This window comes from Pristiophorus japonicus, chromosome 1 (genome assembly GCF_044704955.1).
Source record: "Pristiophorus japonicus isolate sPriJap1 chromosome 1, sPriJap1.hap1, whole genome shotgun sequence".
Lineage (NCBI taxonomy): Eukaryota > Metazoa > Chordata > Chondrichthyes > Pristiophoridae > Pristiophorus > Pristiophorus japonicus.
This window is the reverse complement of record NC_091977.1, coordinates 247149863-247162213: the sequence shown is the minus strand read 5'-3', so window position 1 is coordinate 247162213 and position 12351 is coordinate 247149863. Positions and strand designations below refer to the sequence as shown.

The following is a 12351-nucleotide window of genomic DNA, read 5'->3' as shown; positions in this document are numbered from 1 at the left end:
ACAAGCTAATTTTAAGTGTTTGTGCATCATTTTCAATTTAAAAACATTTAAGATTTATATGAACCTTTATACTGGTGAACACGAGCCCTATACCTGCTTTTACTAGCCAAAAGAGTTTCATGGGCAATTGGGAGGTTAAAGATTTAAAAGTGTGATTCTCTATCCCAACCCATCTCCAACCCGCCCATTTCTGGTTTTAATGGAGGCGGGACGGGAGGTGGGTTGGTACTTTAAACATTATGAGGCTGGACGCCTCTGATTTAACCTGTTTGGCAGGTTTTACTATGGGATCCCGGGCTTCAGGATTCCCAGCAGCTGGAGCACTAGAGCAAGGCAAGATCAGACTCCGGGTACAATCCTTCTGGACCGGGAGCAGAAGGAGTGATTTCTCCCGCCGCCCCCCCCCCCCCCAAGCTCCCCCACCATAGGCTCCTTGTGACATCAGAGAGTCAGAGAGATCTGGCACCAAGCTTATGGTCTACAGGGCAGTAGTGATACCCGCCCTTCTGTATGGCTCAGAGACGTGGACCATATACAGTAGACACCTCAAAGTGCTGAAGAAATACCACCAACGATGTCTCCGCAAGATCCTGCAAATCTCCTGGGAGGACAGACGCATAATTGTCAGTGTTCTCGATAAGGCCAACATCCCCAGCATTGAAGCACTGACCACACTCGACACCTAAATAGCACATTCTAACATGTAAGTTGTAACCACAGAATTGAAAAGTAATCCCAGTTTATTCATATGTAATGCAGAGTAAGCTCTAGGCAGAGCAAGTGTTTACTTTCAACATTAAGAGCCATGACAACTTTTTAAAATCAAGATTGATTGTAAAATGTTAATTATTTTAATATCTACAGAATGATTTGATTGGTGAAAGGGTTATTTTCTTATTGCCTTTGGGCCTTTAGATTGTATTTGTCTCTCACCAAAAAAAATCAGGGAATGCAAGTGCAAAGTATGTATGCGAGTTTGTGTAATCTGTTGCAAATACGCTGCTGCTGGCGGGGAAGCAATTGCGCCCATTTGGTACTGGCACTGCAGCAGAAACATTTTGCGCTGCGAGAGCGGCTGAGGCCTCCTCAAAGGGCGCTGCAGGGGGAGGAGCCTGCCGCTGTCGTGACCTTTCCACACACTTCCGGCCGCGGGGAACCGGAAGTTAAACACTTGGCTGTGCGGCTGCGGCAGCGGCGCGTGATATCTGCGGATGGATTTAAACCGAGAAAACCGATAAATACAACCACCCGCCCCGTGAGTATTAAATCACCGGGGCCGTGAGGGTTCAGTCACCTGCAGCGGGCACCGTTAAGTCACCGGGGCCGTGGGGGTTCAGTCACCTGCAGCGGGCACCGTTAAATTGCCGGGGCCGTGAGCGTTATGTCACCTTCACCGGGACCGTGAGCGTTATGTCACCTGCAGCGGGGACCGTTAAATCACCGGGGCCGTGAGCATTAAATCACCTACAGTGTGAGCGTTAAATTGCCGGGGCCGTGAGCATTAAATCACCTACAGTGTGAGCGTTAAATTGCCGGGGCCGTGAGGTTTAAGTCACCTGCAGCGGGCACCGTTAAATCACTGGCGCCGTGACCATTAAATCACTGGGACCGTGAGCGCAAAACCAACCCCAACGTGAGCATTGAAACCCCGGTGCCGCGAGCGTTGCATCTCTGGCGCCGCTTGCATTCCCACGCCCGGATCGTGAGTATCGCCACGCATGGTTATAGGATATAAAAACACACACATGGATATAGAGATATTGTATATATCAAAATACATATGAATGGCCCAGAAATTCCGCTGTCTTCTTCCCGCGGGTGTTCGACTAGATTTTAGAGAAAAAATACGCACCTACCTGAAGGTGCTGCGCCCTCTCGACTTTCCGATTCACAGGCCTCCTCTTGTTGCGCATCGCAACGCGTGCACATTGGGACGTGCGCAGGCCTGCAGCTGAAGTCGCATGGCTCTGTGCAGCCAATCAGGTATAGCATATTCTTATTCATAGTAATAGGAGTTTCTAATAGGAAGTTTCATAAGTCGAAACTCCTGTTACTATGAATGAGAAACGCCCCCCAAACACCCATAACACTAATTAAAAATAGAGAATATACACTACATATTTAAGATTCATTTAAATTAAAGTTATTAATGTCTTATAACAAAATATATTTTCCTGATTTTTAAAAAAAAAAGTTTTTTTAATTATGCCTTAAAATAAACTGACTGTTGTGGGGATGGTTTTTAAACAATAAAATATGTTTTCATAACTTTATTTTTATATGTTTTTGTGTGTTTTAAAACACTTGCGCCTGTAAAATAGGCTATGCGCCTGCTTTTTCAGGCGCAAGATTTTTGAGGACATTTGTAAGCGTAAATATCGGAAATTTCCACTTGCAAATGTCCTCACTCCCGGGATGCAGCCATCCGTCAAGCCAGAAACTTGCGTGCTGGAAACCAGCATTTCTGATGCCTTCCCGGGTCTGTAGGAACTCTGTACGGACCGGGGGGGGGGGGGGCGGAATTGTTGGCCCAATATAGCAACGTATACAAATATGCAAATGCTGTATATTAGAAACATAGAAAATAGGTGCCGGAGTAGGCCTTTTGGCCCTTCGAGCCTGGACCACCATTCAATACGATCATGGCTGATCATTCCCTCAGTACCCCTTTCCTGCCTTCTCGCCATACCCCTTGATCCCTTTAGCCATAAGGGCCATATCTAACTCCCTCTTGAATATAACTAATGAACTGGCATCAACAACTCTCTGCAGCGACATTATAATAGAATATACAGTAATCCTGTTGATGCCAACGTACAGGCCTGCTTCTGCTGGCATTGTTTGGCTCGAAGGCGTTTCAAAACCTATTAGAGATTACTTATTTTGAACTCTGTGATATTCATGACTTCCACACCTACATTAGCCTCACTGCTGCACCTTAATCAGCTCTGCACTTGACTTTTGCAATGCTCTCGTAACTCCCAATTATTTAAACTATTGTTGCCCCAGGGCCAGCTCACCATCAGCCAATTAATCAAATTTTAAATACCTGATCCAGTCCATGGTCTCACCCTATCATATCCCTCAATATTGTCCTGCCTTACATTTCCCCTCTGATTTTCTGACTCTTACTACCTGTGCATCTCCCTCTTCCCTTCACTCCACATTTGACCACCTCAGCCCTACCTTCTGGAACTTTCCAAACCCCCTTCAATTTTTGATGCCTCAATGAATAATATAAGTCTTCAGATAGTTAGGGAGGGGGTGGTTGTGGAGAGGTAGAAAGAGAAACTTCCAAAACGCAACTGTAACCAAACAAAAGATGTTTACACTAGTCAGTCTGTTCCAGCTTTACATTTCACACCACAAAAGACCCATGCGCTCTCACTGGTTTCAGCAGGATATTAAAAGCTTATTCTAGAAGATAAAAGAATTAGGCACAGCAAAGTTTAGAGGGTCGTACAAATTTTGAGTAACTCCATTTCCAATTATAATTATGCTCTCTTGTCGATGCATTAGTGGAACTGAATAAACTTTAGAAACAAAGAGTCAAAGTCCACCCTACGTTGATGAAAAGCTGTCTATTATCTGGGTGTCACATTTTGAGCACACTCTTGTCTCCCTCCCCCTTGCAATCCCAATCCAACCCAGGTTTCCCCTTCCGCCCGCCACCCACGCACACACACACACACACACACACACACACACACACACACACACACACGACCAGCAGCACAAACAAGTGGCCATCTCCACCACAACCCAGCTGCAGCATGTGTAGTTGAGAGAGAGGGAGGCTGTGAAAGGAGCCAGAGGGCCTCGGCCTCGCGTTCCCAATCGCCCAGTCGCCAGTTGCGCCTGCGAGGTGAGTGAAGAAAGAGCGAGGCCTCCTTCCCCCTCCTCCCAAGGAAAAAAAACCACCACCACTCACTTTTTCACAATCTTCTCCTTCTTGATCCGGCTTCGCTTTTTGCGCGCTTGGAGAGCCAGAACTTTTCGGGAGCTCATTAATCCTAGCTCCATGCACACAGTATAATAGTACATCCAGCAAAGCCACAGCTACATTTTATAATATAGTGACATCATTGGCATGAACCCTGGCCATAAATGTCAAAAGTAAACTGGCAGAATAGTCTGGTTTTAATGGCTGAAACGAGCTGACAATGTTATCCACGATTTTTAATCATTAAACATTGTACCGTTAGTAGGAGGCCAATGAGCAATGCTTGTGTGCATTTGTATAGTCCACAAGAGGACCACTTCCTTCGCTGTTATTACCACTCTGAAACTGACCGCAACCTCAGGATGCAGCGCATGCGCATCTAACCGTGGAAATCCTGAAGTTGCGTTCAGTCATTCCCTACTCCGACACTAGCTGCTCTGAGGACCCCACGTAGCCGGCAATAAGTGAAACTGATGAAAATTTGGGCTTCGCTGTGGTAATATCGGCGTTAAATACCCCATTAAATGTTAGGCCATGTTGGATTAGGTGTAACTGGGGATTTAACACTGCATTGACTGCTAAACAAACATTACGGTCTTGAAAAACAAATTCAATTTGTGGAATGTCAAAATTTCTCCATTATGATAAAAATTTGAATTTTTAAGAAACTTAGTTTGTTAATATTTCAAGTTCTACCATATCCCCTTGTAAGAGCCCCAATTTTTGTTTTGCGCTCATGTTTTTTTTTAAAAGTCGGGATAAATTCAGTTAATTTCCTGGTTCCCTGTCTGAGAATTCTGCAATGTGATTGGCTGCTTGGACAGCTTGTTGCCGTCACAGCAGATCGCACTCGGGAATCCCTATTATACTTGCGCATCGAAAAAGGCAAACTTCTCGCCACAGAGATCTCGAGATATCTAAATGCAAACCATATGTCATGCAGTGTCACAGCAAAGGAAGCTGTATGAACTTTTTCCCATTTAAAAACTCATACATATCAAATGCTTTTTTATGGTGACTGTTGTACTAACATTACCCATTTTTCTCATTGGTGAATGGCAATGTACTGCAATCAAAGGTTACCTCACTAAAATATTCAGTAATAATTTAAGTAAGTACATTAAGGTATATAAAGATCCACTTGTAGAAGTTTTCCATATGCTTGAAAGAAACAATACATAGTTAGGACTTGTACACTTGATTTCATTGAACTCTAACCTAGAAAGAAGAGGAAACTAATCTTCGAATAATAACGCAACTTGTTTTAAAATTCTCCTTCCAGACATTTTACTGTAAACCCAGCATTACTGGAACTTGTTCAAACAGGTGTGTGTACCACTGATGGACTGCGCACCAGACTCTGGGTACGTTCATTATTTAGCATGGAAATATCATATCAAGTGTAATTATGTATAAAATCTTCAAGCTTTGTTCATCAGTCATATTTAATTGTTTTGATCCTGCATTTACTGTGCAATCACACAACTGCTTCGCCTTATTTAGTGACACTTTGTTCGACATATTAGCTAAATAAATATCTCCTCTTTGTCCCTCATTAAAATCTATCTCTTTGACCAAGCTTTTAGTCACTCCTGCTAATATCCTTCTATGCCTTTGTGTCAATTTTGTTGTCTGTTTCTGTTTATGTGAAGTGCCTTAAGATGTTTAAATATGCTATATAAATGCAAATTGCTGCTGACCTGCTGAGTGTTTCCAACATTTTCTGTTATTTTGGAAATAGCCCGATTGAAAGTTACTTTATAATTTTTTTTGAATGTAAAACAGCCGGCTATTTGTTCGAACAGTCTGCCCATTAATCCATTGGGTATCACTAGCTTGATCTCAAAAATTGTTCTCTAAATTATCTCAGAAGTTGATCAATTTAGAAACTGCCACTTCTGAATTGCTGACCTCCCTTTGAAAATGAATCCTGGGAAGTGACTAATCATCCTGACACAAAAGCAAAATACTGCGGATGCTGGGAATACTCAGCAGGTCAGGCAGCATCCGTGGAGAGAGAAATAGTGTCATCATTTCTGATGAAAGGTCATCGATCTGAAACGTTAACTCTGTTTCCCTCTCCATAGATGTTGCCTGACCTGCTGAGCATTTCCAGCATTTTCTGTTTTTATTCCATTAATGGATAGAGGGTTGGCTAATGAACAGAAAACAGAGAGTTGGGATAAATGGTTCATTCTCGGGTTGGCAATCAGTAATCAGTTGGGTGCCACAGGAATCAGTGCTAGGACCCCAACTATTTACAATCTATATTAATGACTTGAAGGAAGGGACTGAGTGTAACGTAGCCAAGTTTGCTGATGAGACAAAGATAGGAGGAAAAACAATGTGTGAGGAGGACACACAAAATCTGCAAAAGGACATAGATAGGCTAAGTGAGTGGACAAAAATTTTGCAGATGGAGTATAATGTTGGGAAGTGTGAGGTCATGCACTTTGGCAGAAAAAAAATCAAAGAGCAAGTTATTATTTAAATGGAGAAAAATTGCAGTACAGCGGGACCTGGGGGTATTTGTGCATGAAACACAAAAGGTTAGTATGCAGGTACAGCAAGTGATCAGGAAGGCCAATGGAATCTTGGCCTTTATTGCAAAGGGGATGGAGTATAAAAGCAGGGAAGTCTTGCTACAGTTATACACGGTATTGGTGAGGCCACACCTGGAATACTGCGTGCAGTTTTGCTTTCCATATTTACGAAAGGATATACTTGCTTTGGAGGCAGTTCAGAGAAGGTTCACAAGGTTGATTCCAGAGATGAGGGGGTTGCCTTATGAGGAAAGATTGAGTAGGTTGGGCCTCTACTCATTGGAATTCAGAAGAATGAGAGGTGATCTTATCGAAACGTATAAGATTATGAGGAGGCTTGACAAGGTGGATGCAGAGAGGATGTTTCCGCTGATAGGGGAGACTAGAACGAGAGGGCATGATCTTAGAATAAGGGGCCGCCCATTTAAAACTGAAATGAGGAGAAATTTCTTCTGAGGGTTGTCGAACTGTGGAATTCGCTGCCTCAGAGAGCTGTGGAAGCTGGAACATTGAATAAATTTAAGACAGAAATAGACAGTTTCTTGAACGATAAAAGAATAAGGGGTTATGGAGAGCCGGCAGGGAAGTGGACCTGAGTCCATGATCAGATCAGCCATAATCGTATTAAATGGCGGAGCAGACTCGAGGAGGTGTATAGCCTTCTCCTTTTCCTATTTGTTATGTTCTAATGCTTTATCATAGTCTTCATCAAACTTTGTAAGTGCTTCCCAAACATCAAACTTGGAATAATGAGGAATCAATGAATCTCTAATTTGTGTCTTTGTAAGTATTAATTCACCTTGATCATGTTTCCAAAAAAAAGCGTCAAGGTATCAAATTTTCAATCCATTTAAAGAAGTTTTCAGATTTTGGGAGCGAATATGGCGAGTGATATTAATCTGTTGGAAGTATGAACTGTTGCTTTGACTGACACAGCCACCAGGGTCTGGCATTTGGTGGATACAGTGGGTAAAAGGGGAAACAGTGCCATGATCAAGAAGTGCCTCTAGCCCATGTCAACACTTCTGTTCATGTGAAGTTCCTCTGTCTGCTATTTTAATTAGGTTTATTTTAACGGAGTAACTATTTGTACTAAGTCTCCTTTCTGCAATCCGCCCTTGAACGCAATTCCCACTAACCCTTTTCTGCACATGCATCCAACACCACGTTGCCTCCACTGAGCAGCCAAAGGCATCCGCCGAGCCTCCCACAATCCCGAGCGGGCCGCGAGTCCCGAGCGGGCCGCGAGTCCCGAGCGGGCCGCGAGCCCCGATCCTTCCATAGCGCCGAGCCCCGAGGAGGAGAGAGCTTGGGTGGGTGAGGGGGGAGGAGAGCTTGGGCAGGAGGAGAGAGAGCATGGGGGGAGTGGATGGGAAAGAGAGTCACAGGTGGACGGGGGTAGGTTCGGAGAAGAGAGAGGGAACTCTGAGAAGACGAATCACGTTCTTCCTACCCCCTGGTGCGTGCAAGCTCGGTGCATGTGTTACAAGGGACATCGTTGGGGTGGATGAAATCCAGAAGTCACGATACTGTCACTATTCACTTCATACCCAATAAACAATCCACACACAATGCCCCATCTATTGGGGGGGGGGGAAGGTCTTGCGCTTGGGTAAGGGTCTTCAGCTGGCGGAGGGATGCACTTGCGCTGGGGAAATGGACTTCGGCTGGAACTTGGTGGTTTTTGGGGAGATCTATCCTCTGTGGCTTCTGAAGTCAAAATGGATCGAATTACAAATTGGAAATTCACTCAGAACTTGGGCGGGGTGGTTCCATTTACACATTCCAGAGGAACTTCAGGGTGTAGCTTATTCTCCAAGGGGACCAATCAGCAATAGGTCTGGAGAGCCAATCAAATAAATGGCTGCATTTCAGTTGGTACAAATAGACGCATCCTTATTTTCGATGGGATGATGCCTCTCAATCTAGTAGGCAGCGGAATGTCATGGGAACGTATTATAAGAACATAAGAAATAGGAACAGGAGTAGGTCATACGGCCTCTTGAGCCTGCTCCACCAATTCAATAAGATCATGGCTCATTGATCATGGACTAGCTGTACTTTCCCGCCCGTTCCCCATATCCCCTTATCGTTGAAGAAACTCTATTTCTGTCTTAAATTTATTCAATGTCCCAGCTTCCACAGCTCTCTGAGGCAGCGAATTCCACAAATTTACAATCCTCCGAGAGAAGAAATTTCTCCTCATCTCTGTTTTGAATGGGTGGCCCCTTATTCTTAGATTATGCCCTCTAGTTCTGGTCTCCCCCATCAGTGGAAACATCTTCTCTGCATCCACCTTGTCAAGCCCCCTCATAATCTTATACGTTTCGATAAGATCACCTCTCATTCTTCTGAATTCCAATGAGTAGAGGCTCAACCTTTCCTCATAAGTCAACCCCCTCATCCCTGGAATCAACCTAGTGAACCTTCTCTGAACTGCCTCCAAAGAAAGTATATCCTTTCATAAAGATGGAAACCAAAACTGCACACAGTATTCCAGTTGTGGCCTCACCAATACCTTATATAGCTGTAGTAAGACTTCCCTGCTTTTATACTCCATCCCCTTTGCAATAAAGGTCAATATACTATTGGCCTTCCTGATCACTTGCTGTACCTGCATACTATCCTTTTATTTCTCATGCACAAGTACCCTCAGGTCCCGCTGTACTGCGGCACTTTTACAATTTTTCTCCATTTAAATAATAACTTGCTCTTTAATTTTTTTTCTGCCAAAGTGCATGAGCTCACACTTTTCAATATTATACTCCATCTGCCAAATTTTTGCCCGCTCACTTAGCCTGTCTATGTCCTTTTGCAGGTTTTATGTGTCCTCCTCACACTTTGCTTTTCCTCTCATCTTTGTATCGTCAGCAAACTTAGCTACGTTACACTCAGTCCCTTCTTCCAAGTCATTAGTATAGATTGTAAATAGTTGGGGTCCCAGCACTGATCCCTGCGGCACCCCTCTAGTTACTGGTTGTCAACCAGAGAATGAACCATTTATCTTGACTCTGTTAGTTAGCCAATCCTCTATCCATGCTAATATATTACCCCAACCCCGTGAACTTTTATCTTGTGCAGATATTTGTTTGCTAATGTCTTCAGCAGTGTTTGCTAGGTCAATATGAGCACCTCGAATCTCGTCGCAGCAGAAAGAGTGTGCGGCAAACCAGTCCCACCCATTCCTTCCCATCTGTGACAGAGACTGTGATTCTCATATTGGATTGTCATGTTAAGAGTGGAAGCAAGTCTTCCTCGATTCCGAGGGACTGCCTATGATGATGATGATTGCATGCAAGCAGGACATTCTCTGCAAAGCTTGATACATTTCCATTAAGCTGCTTAAGCTTACAAAATGAACATGTTGCATTGTCTTTTGTACGTCTTCCCATGAAAAATATGAAACATTTATCCTGAAGTGCATAATCAGATTATGCTTGGCTTGTATGTACAACTATTAAAGGAGCAGCTTACTTTAATTTTAAAATAATGCCATCTTTTCCAAGCGGGTTTTGAACAAGTCGGAATTGCTGGTCAGCTACTGCAGTGCCCAGTGCAATAGTTTCTATAGTGCGCTTTGCTTGGGAAATGGACTGTGACTGTAAATGGGTGGAAATGTGTGCATGTATATCCCTCAGCCCAGCAGCACTGTGAATGGTAACTCTAGCAGTCTCAGAATTGCTCCTTTTGCTTTTCCTGAAAGATTTTTAAAGAAACAAAGAAACATTTCCCCAAAGCCGGTTTTTGAAGAGTTGAAGAGTTACTTCGTTTTATGGGCCCAACTACACCAAAATAAATCATCCCATTTTCCCCGTTTGAGTTCATTTTGGTGCCGCCTAACCTGTCCTTTTGCTTTGGGGGTGGAGCCTAAGATCTGCGCCAAAAAGGTCAGGTTGCCAGGGTAACGAGGGACACACTGAAGGCTGAGGCTGGAAAGTGAAACATACAACACACTCTGGCCAGGTCACAGCAACCTGCACAAGCACCGTGCACATTGCAGCAGCATTCCATCATTAAATTATTAAAATGTTTATGCCAAAAGCCTATCTCCCCTCACGCTACTGCTCCTAACCTTGGCCGAAGGGCCTCCCGATGCCCGTCACCGCTGCTACCCCTGGTCGAAGGGTCTCCTTCCTCCCGGTGCTGGTTGCCGCTCCTAACCCTGGCCGAAAGGCCTCTTTCTCCCCGCGCCCCCCCCCCCCCCCCACCTGCTGCTGTCCAGTCCGTGGAGCTGCATCTGCTGTGCTGATTTTCTTAACTGCCTAGAAGGTTTTTCCACAGTGGTCACAACTGCCATCCTAAGAAAAATTGGAATAAATTGGAGCTGGCCACACTTGCTTAAAAAGCCAGAATTGGCGCAGGAGGCAGGTTGCACCTCCAATGACACAAAAAAACTAACTTAAAAAAACCGTAACAAACTGAGTTACACTGGCGCACACTCTTTGAGGAAACTTGGATATTTTAATTTAGGTCAAAAAAATTGGGCAAATGAAATTGAGCCCTTTGTTTGATTGTCTTTTTTTAATATCTGCTTTTAATATGAAAGCATAATAGTTCTGTTGCATTGATTTTATAGATGCTCAACTACTCCAGAATCTCCACATGGAGTGAAACAGGATGGAAGCGAGCCAGCCAAAGGCCACAATACCTACAATGAACCACAGAAAAATGAAAAGCGTGGTGAAAAGAAAAATGAAGAGGCAAGTGGTGCTGTCTCACGGATGTGTTTATCTGGTAGCTATTCATCGAACCATAGAATGGTTACAACATAGAAGAAGGCCGTTCAGCCCGTTGAGCCCGTACCAGCTAGTCCCAGTCCCCGATGTTCTATTCTGGCAGAACATCGTGCAACCTATGTTACTTTTCTTGTTTTTATTCCTCGTGCTGCTTCAACACATTTGCATTTCCAGCAGTGGATTGTGACCCTAAGTGTTTTCTTTAACCTCCTGAACATAGGGTCACACACAGTGGTAGTGCTTCCACTCCCCCCACCCCCCCCAAACAAATGGCTAACTCTACTGATGGATTTAGCCTCATCAGGTGAGGATGGCATCCTACAAGAACACAAGAAATAGGAGCAGGAGTAGGCCATTTGACCCCTCGAGCCTGCTCTGCCATTTAATAAGATCATGGCTGATCTGATCATGGACTCCGTTCCACTTCCCTGCCCACTCCCGATAACCTTTTATTCCCTTATCGCTCAAAAATCTGTCTTATCTTCGCCTTAAATATATTCAATGACCCAGCCTCCACAGCTCTCTGGGGCAGAGAATTCCACAGATTTACAACCCACTGAGAAGAAATTCCTCCTCATCTCAGTTTTAAATGGACGGCCCTTTATCCTATGCCCCCAAGTTTTAGTTTCCCCTATGATTGGAAATATGCTCTCTGCGTCCAACTTGTCCAACCCTCTCATTATCTTATATGTTTCGCTAAGATCACCTCTCATTCTTTGAACTCCAAAGAGTATAGACCCAACCGACTCAACCTATCTTCATAAGTCAATCCCTTCATCTCCAGAATCAACCTAGTGAACCTTCTCTGAACAGGCTCCAATGCAAGTATATCTTTTCTTAAATACGGAGGCCAAAACTGTACGCAGTACTCCAGGTATGGGCATCACCAATACCCTGTACAGTTGTAGCAGCACTGATCCCTGCGGCACCCCACTAGTTACTGTTTGCCAACCGGAAAATGACACGTTTATCCTGACTCTCTGTTTTCTGTTAGTTAGTCAATCCTCAAGGCTACCCAGGCCAATTTGGCTTTGTCCCATCAATGTGAAGATTAAAATCACCTCTGATTATTGCCATTCCTTTTTCCCATTATTTCTTGATTTATACTCCATCCAACAGTGTAGCTACT

At 44.1% G+C, this 12351-nt stretch overlaps 1 protein-coding gene across 3 annotated transcripts in view; it reads left to right on the top strand.

Annotated features, from left to right (window-relative positions):
* The first annotated feature begins 1145 nt into the window (after positions 1-1145).
* The window catches only part of LOC139269429 (SWI/SNF-related matrix-associated actin-dependent regulator of chromatin subfamily E member 1-related-like), a 44991-nt gene continuing 33785 nt past the window's right edge, over positions 1146-12351 (top strand). For all 3 annotated transcript variants that reach the window (XM_070888371.1, XM_070888372.1, XM_070888370.1), the window contains exons 1-3: positions 1146-1255; positions 5226-5307; positions 11063-11186. In XM_070888371.1, the coding sequence (XP_070744472.1) occupies positions 5285-5307; positions 11063-11186 (147 nt within the window). In that variant the 5' untranslated portion in view covers positions 1146-1255; positions 5226-5284. The remainder of the gene's footprint in view (positions 1256-5225; positions 5308-11062; positions 11187-12351) is intronic.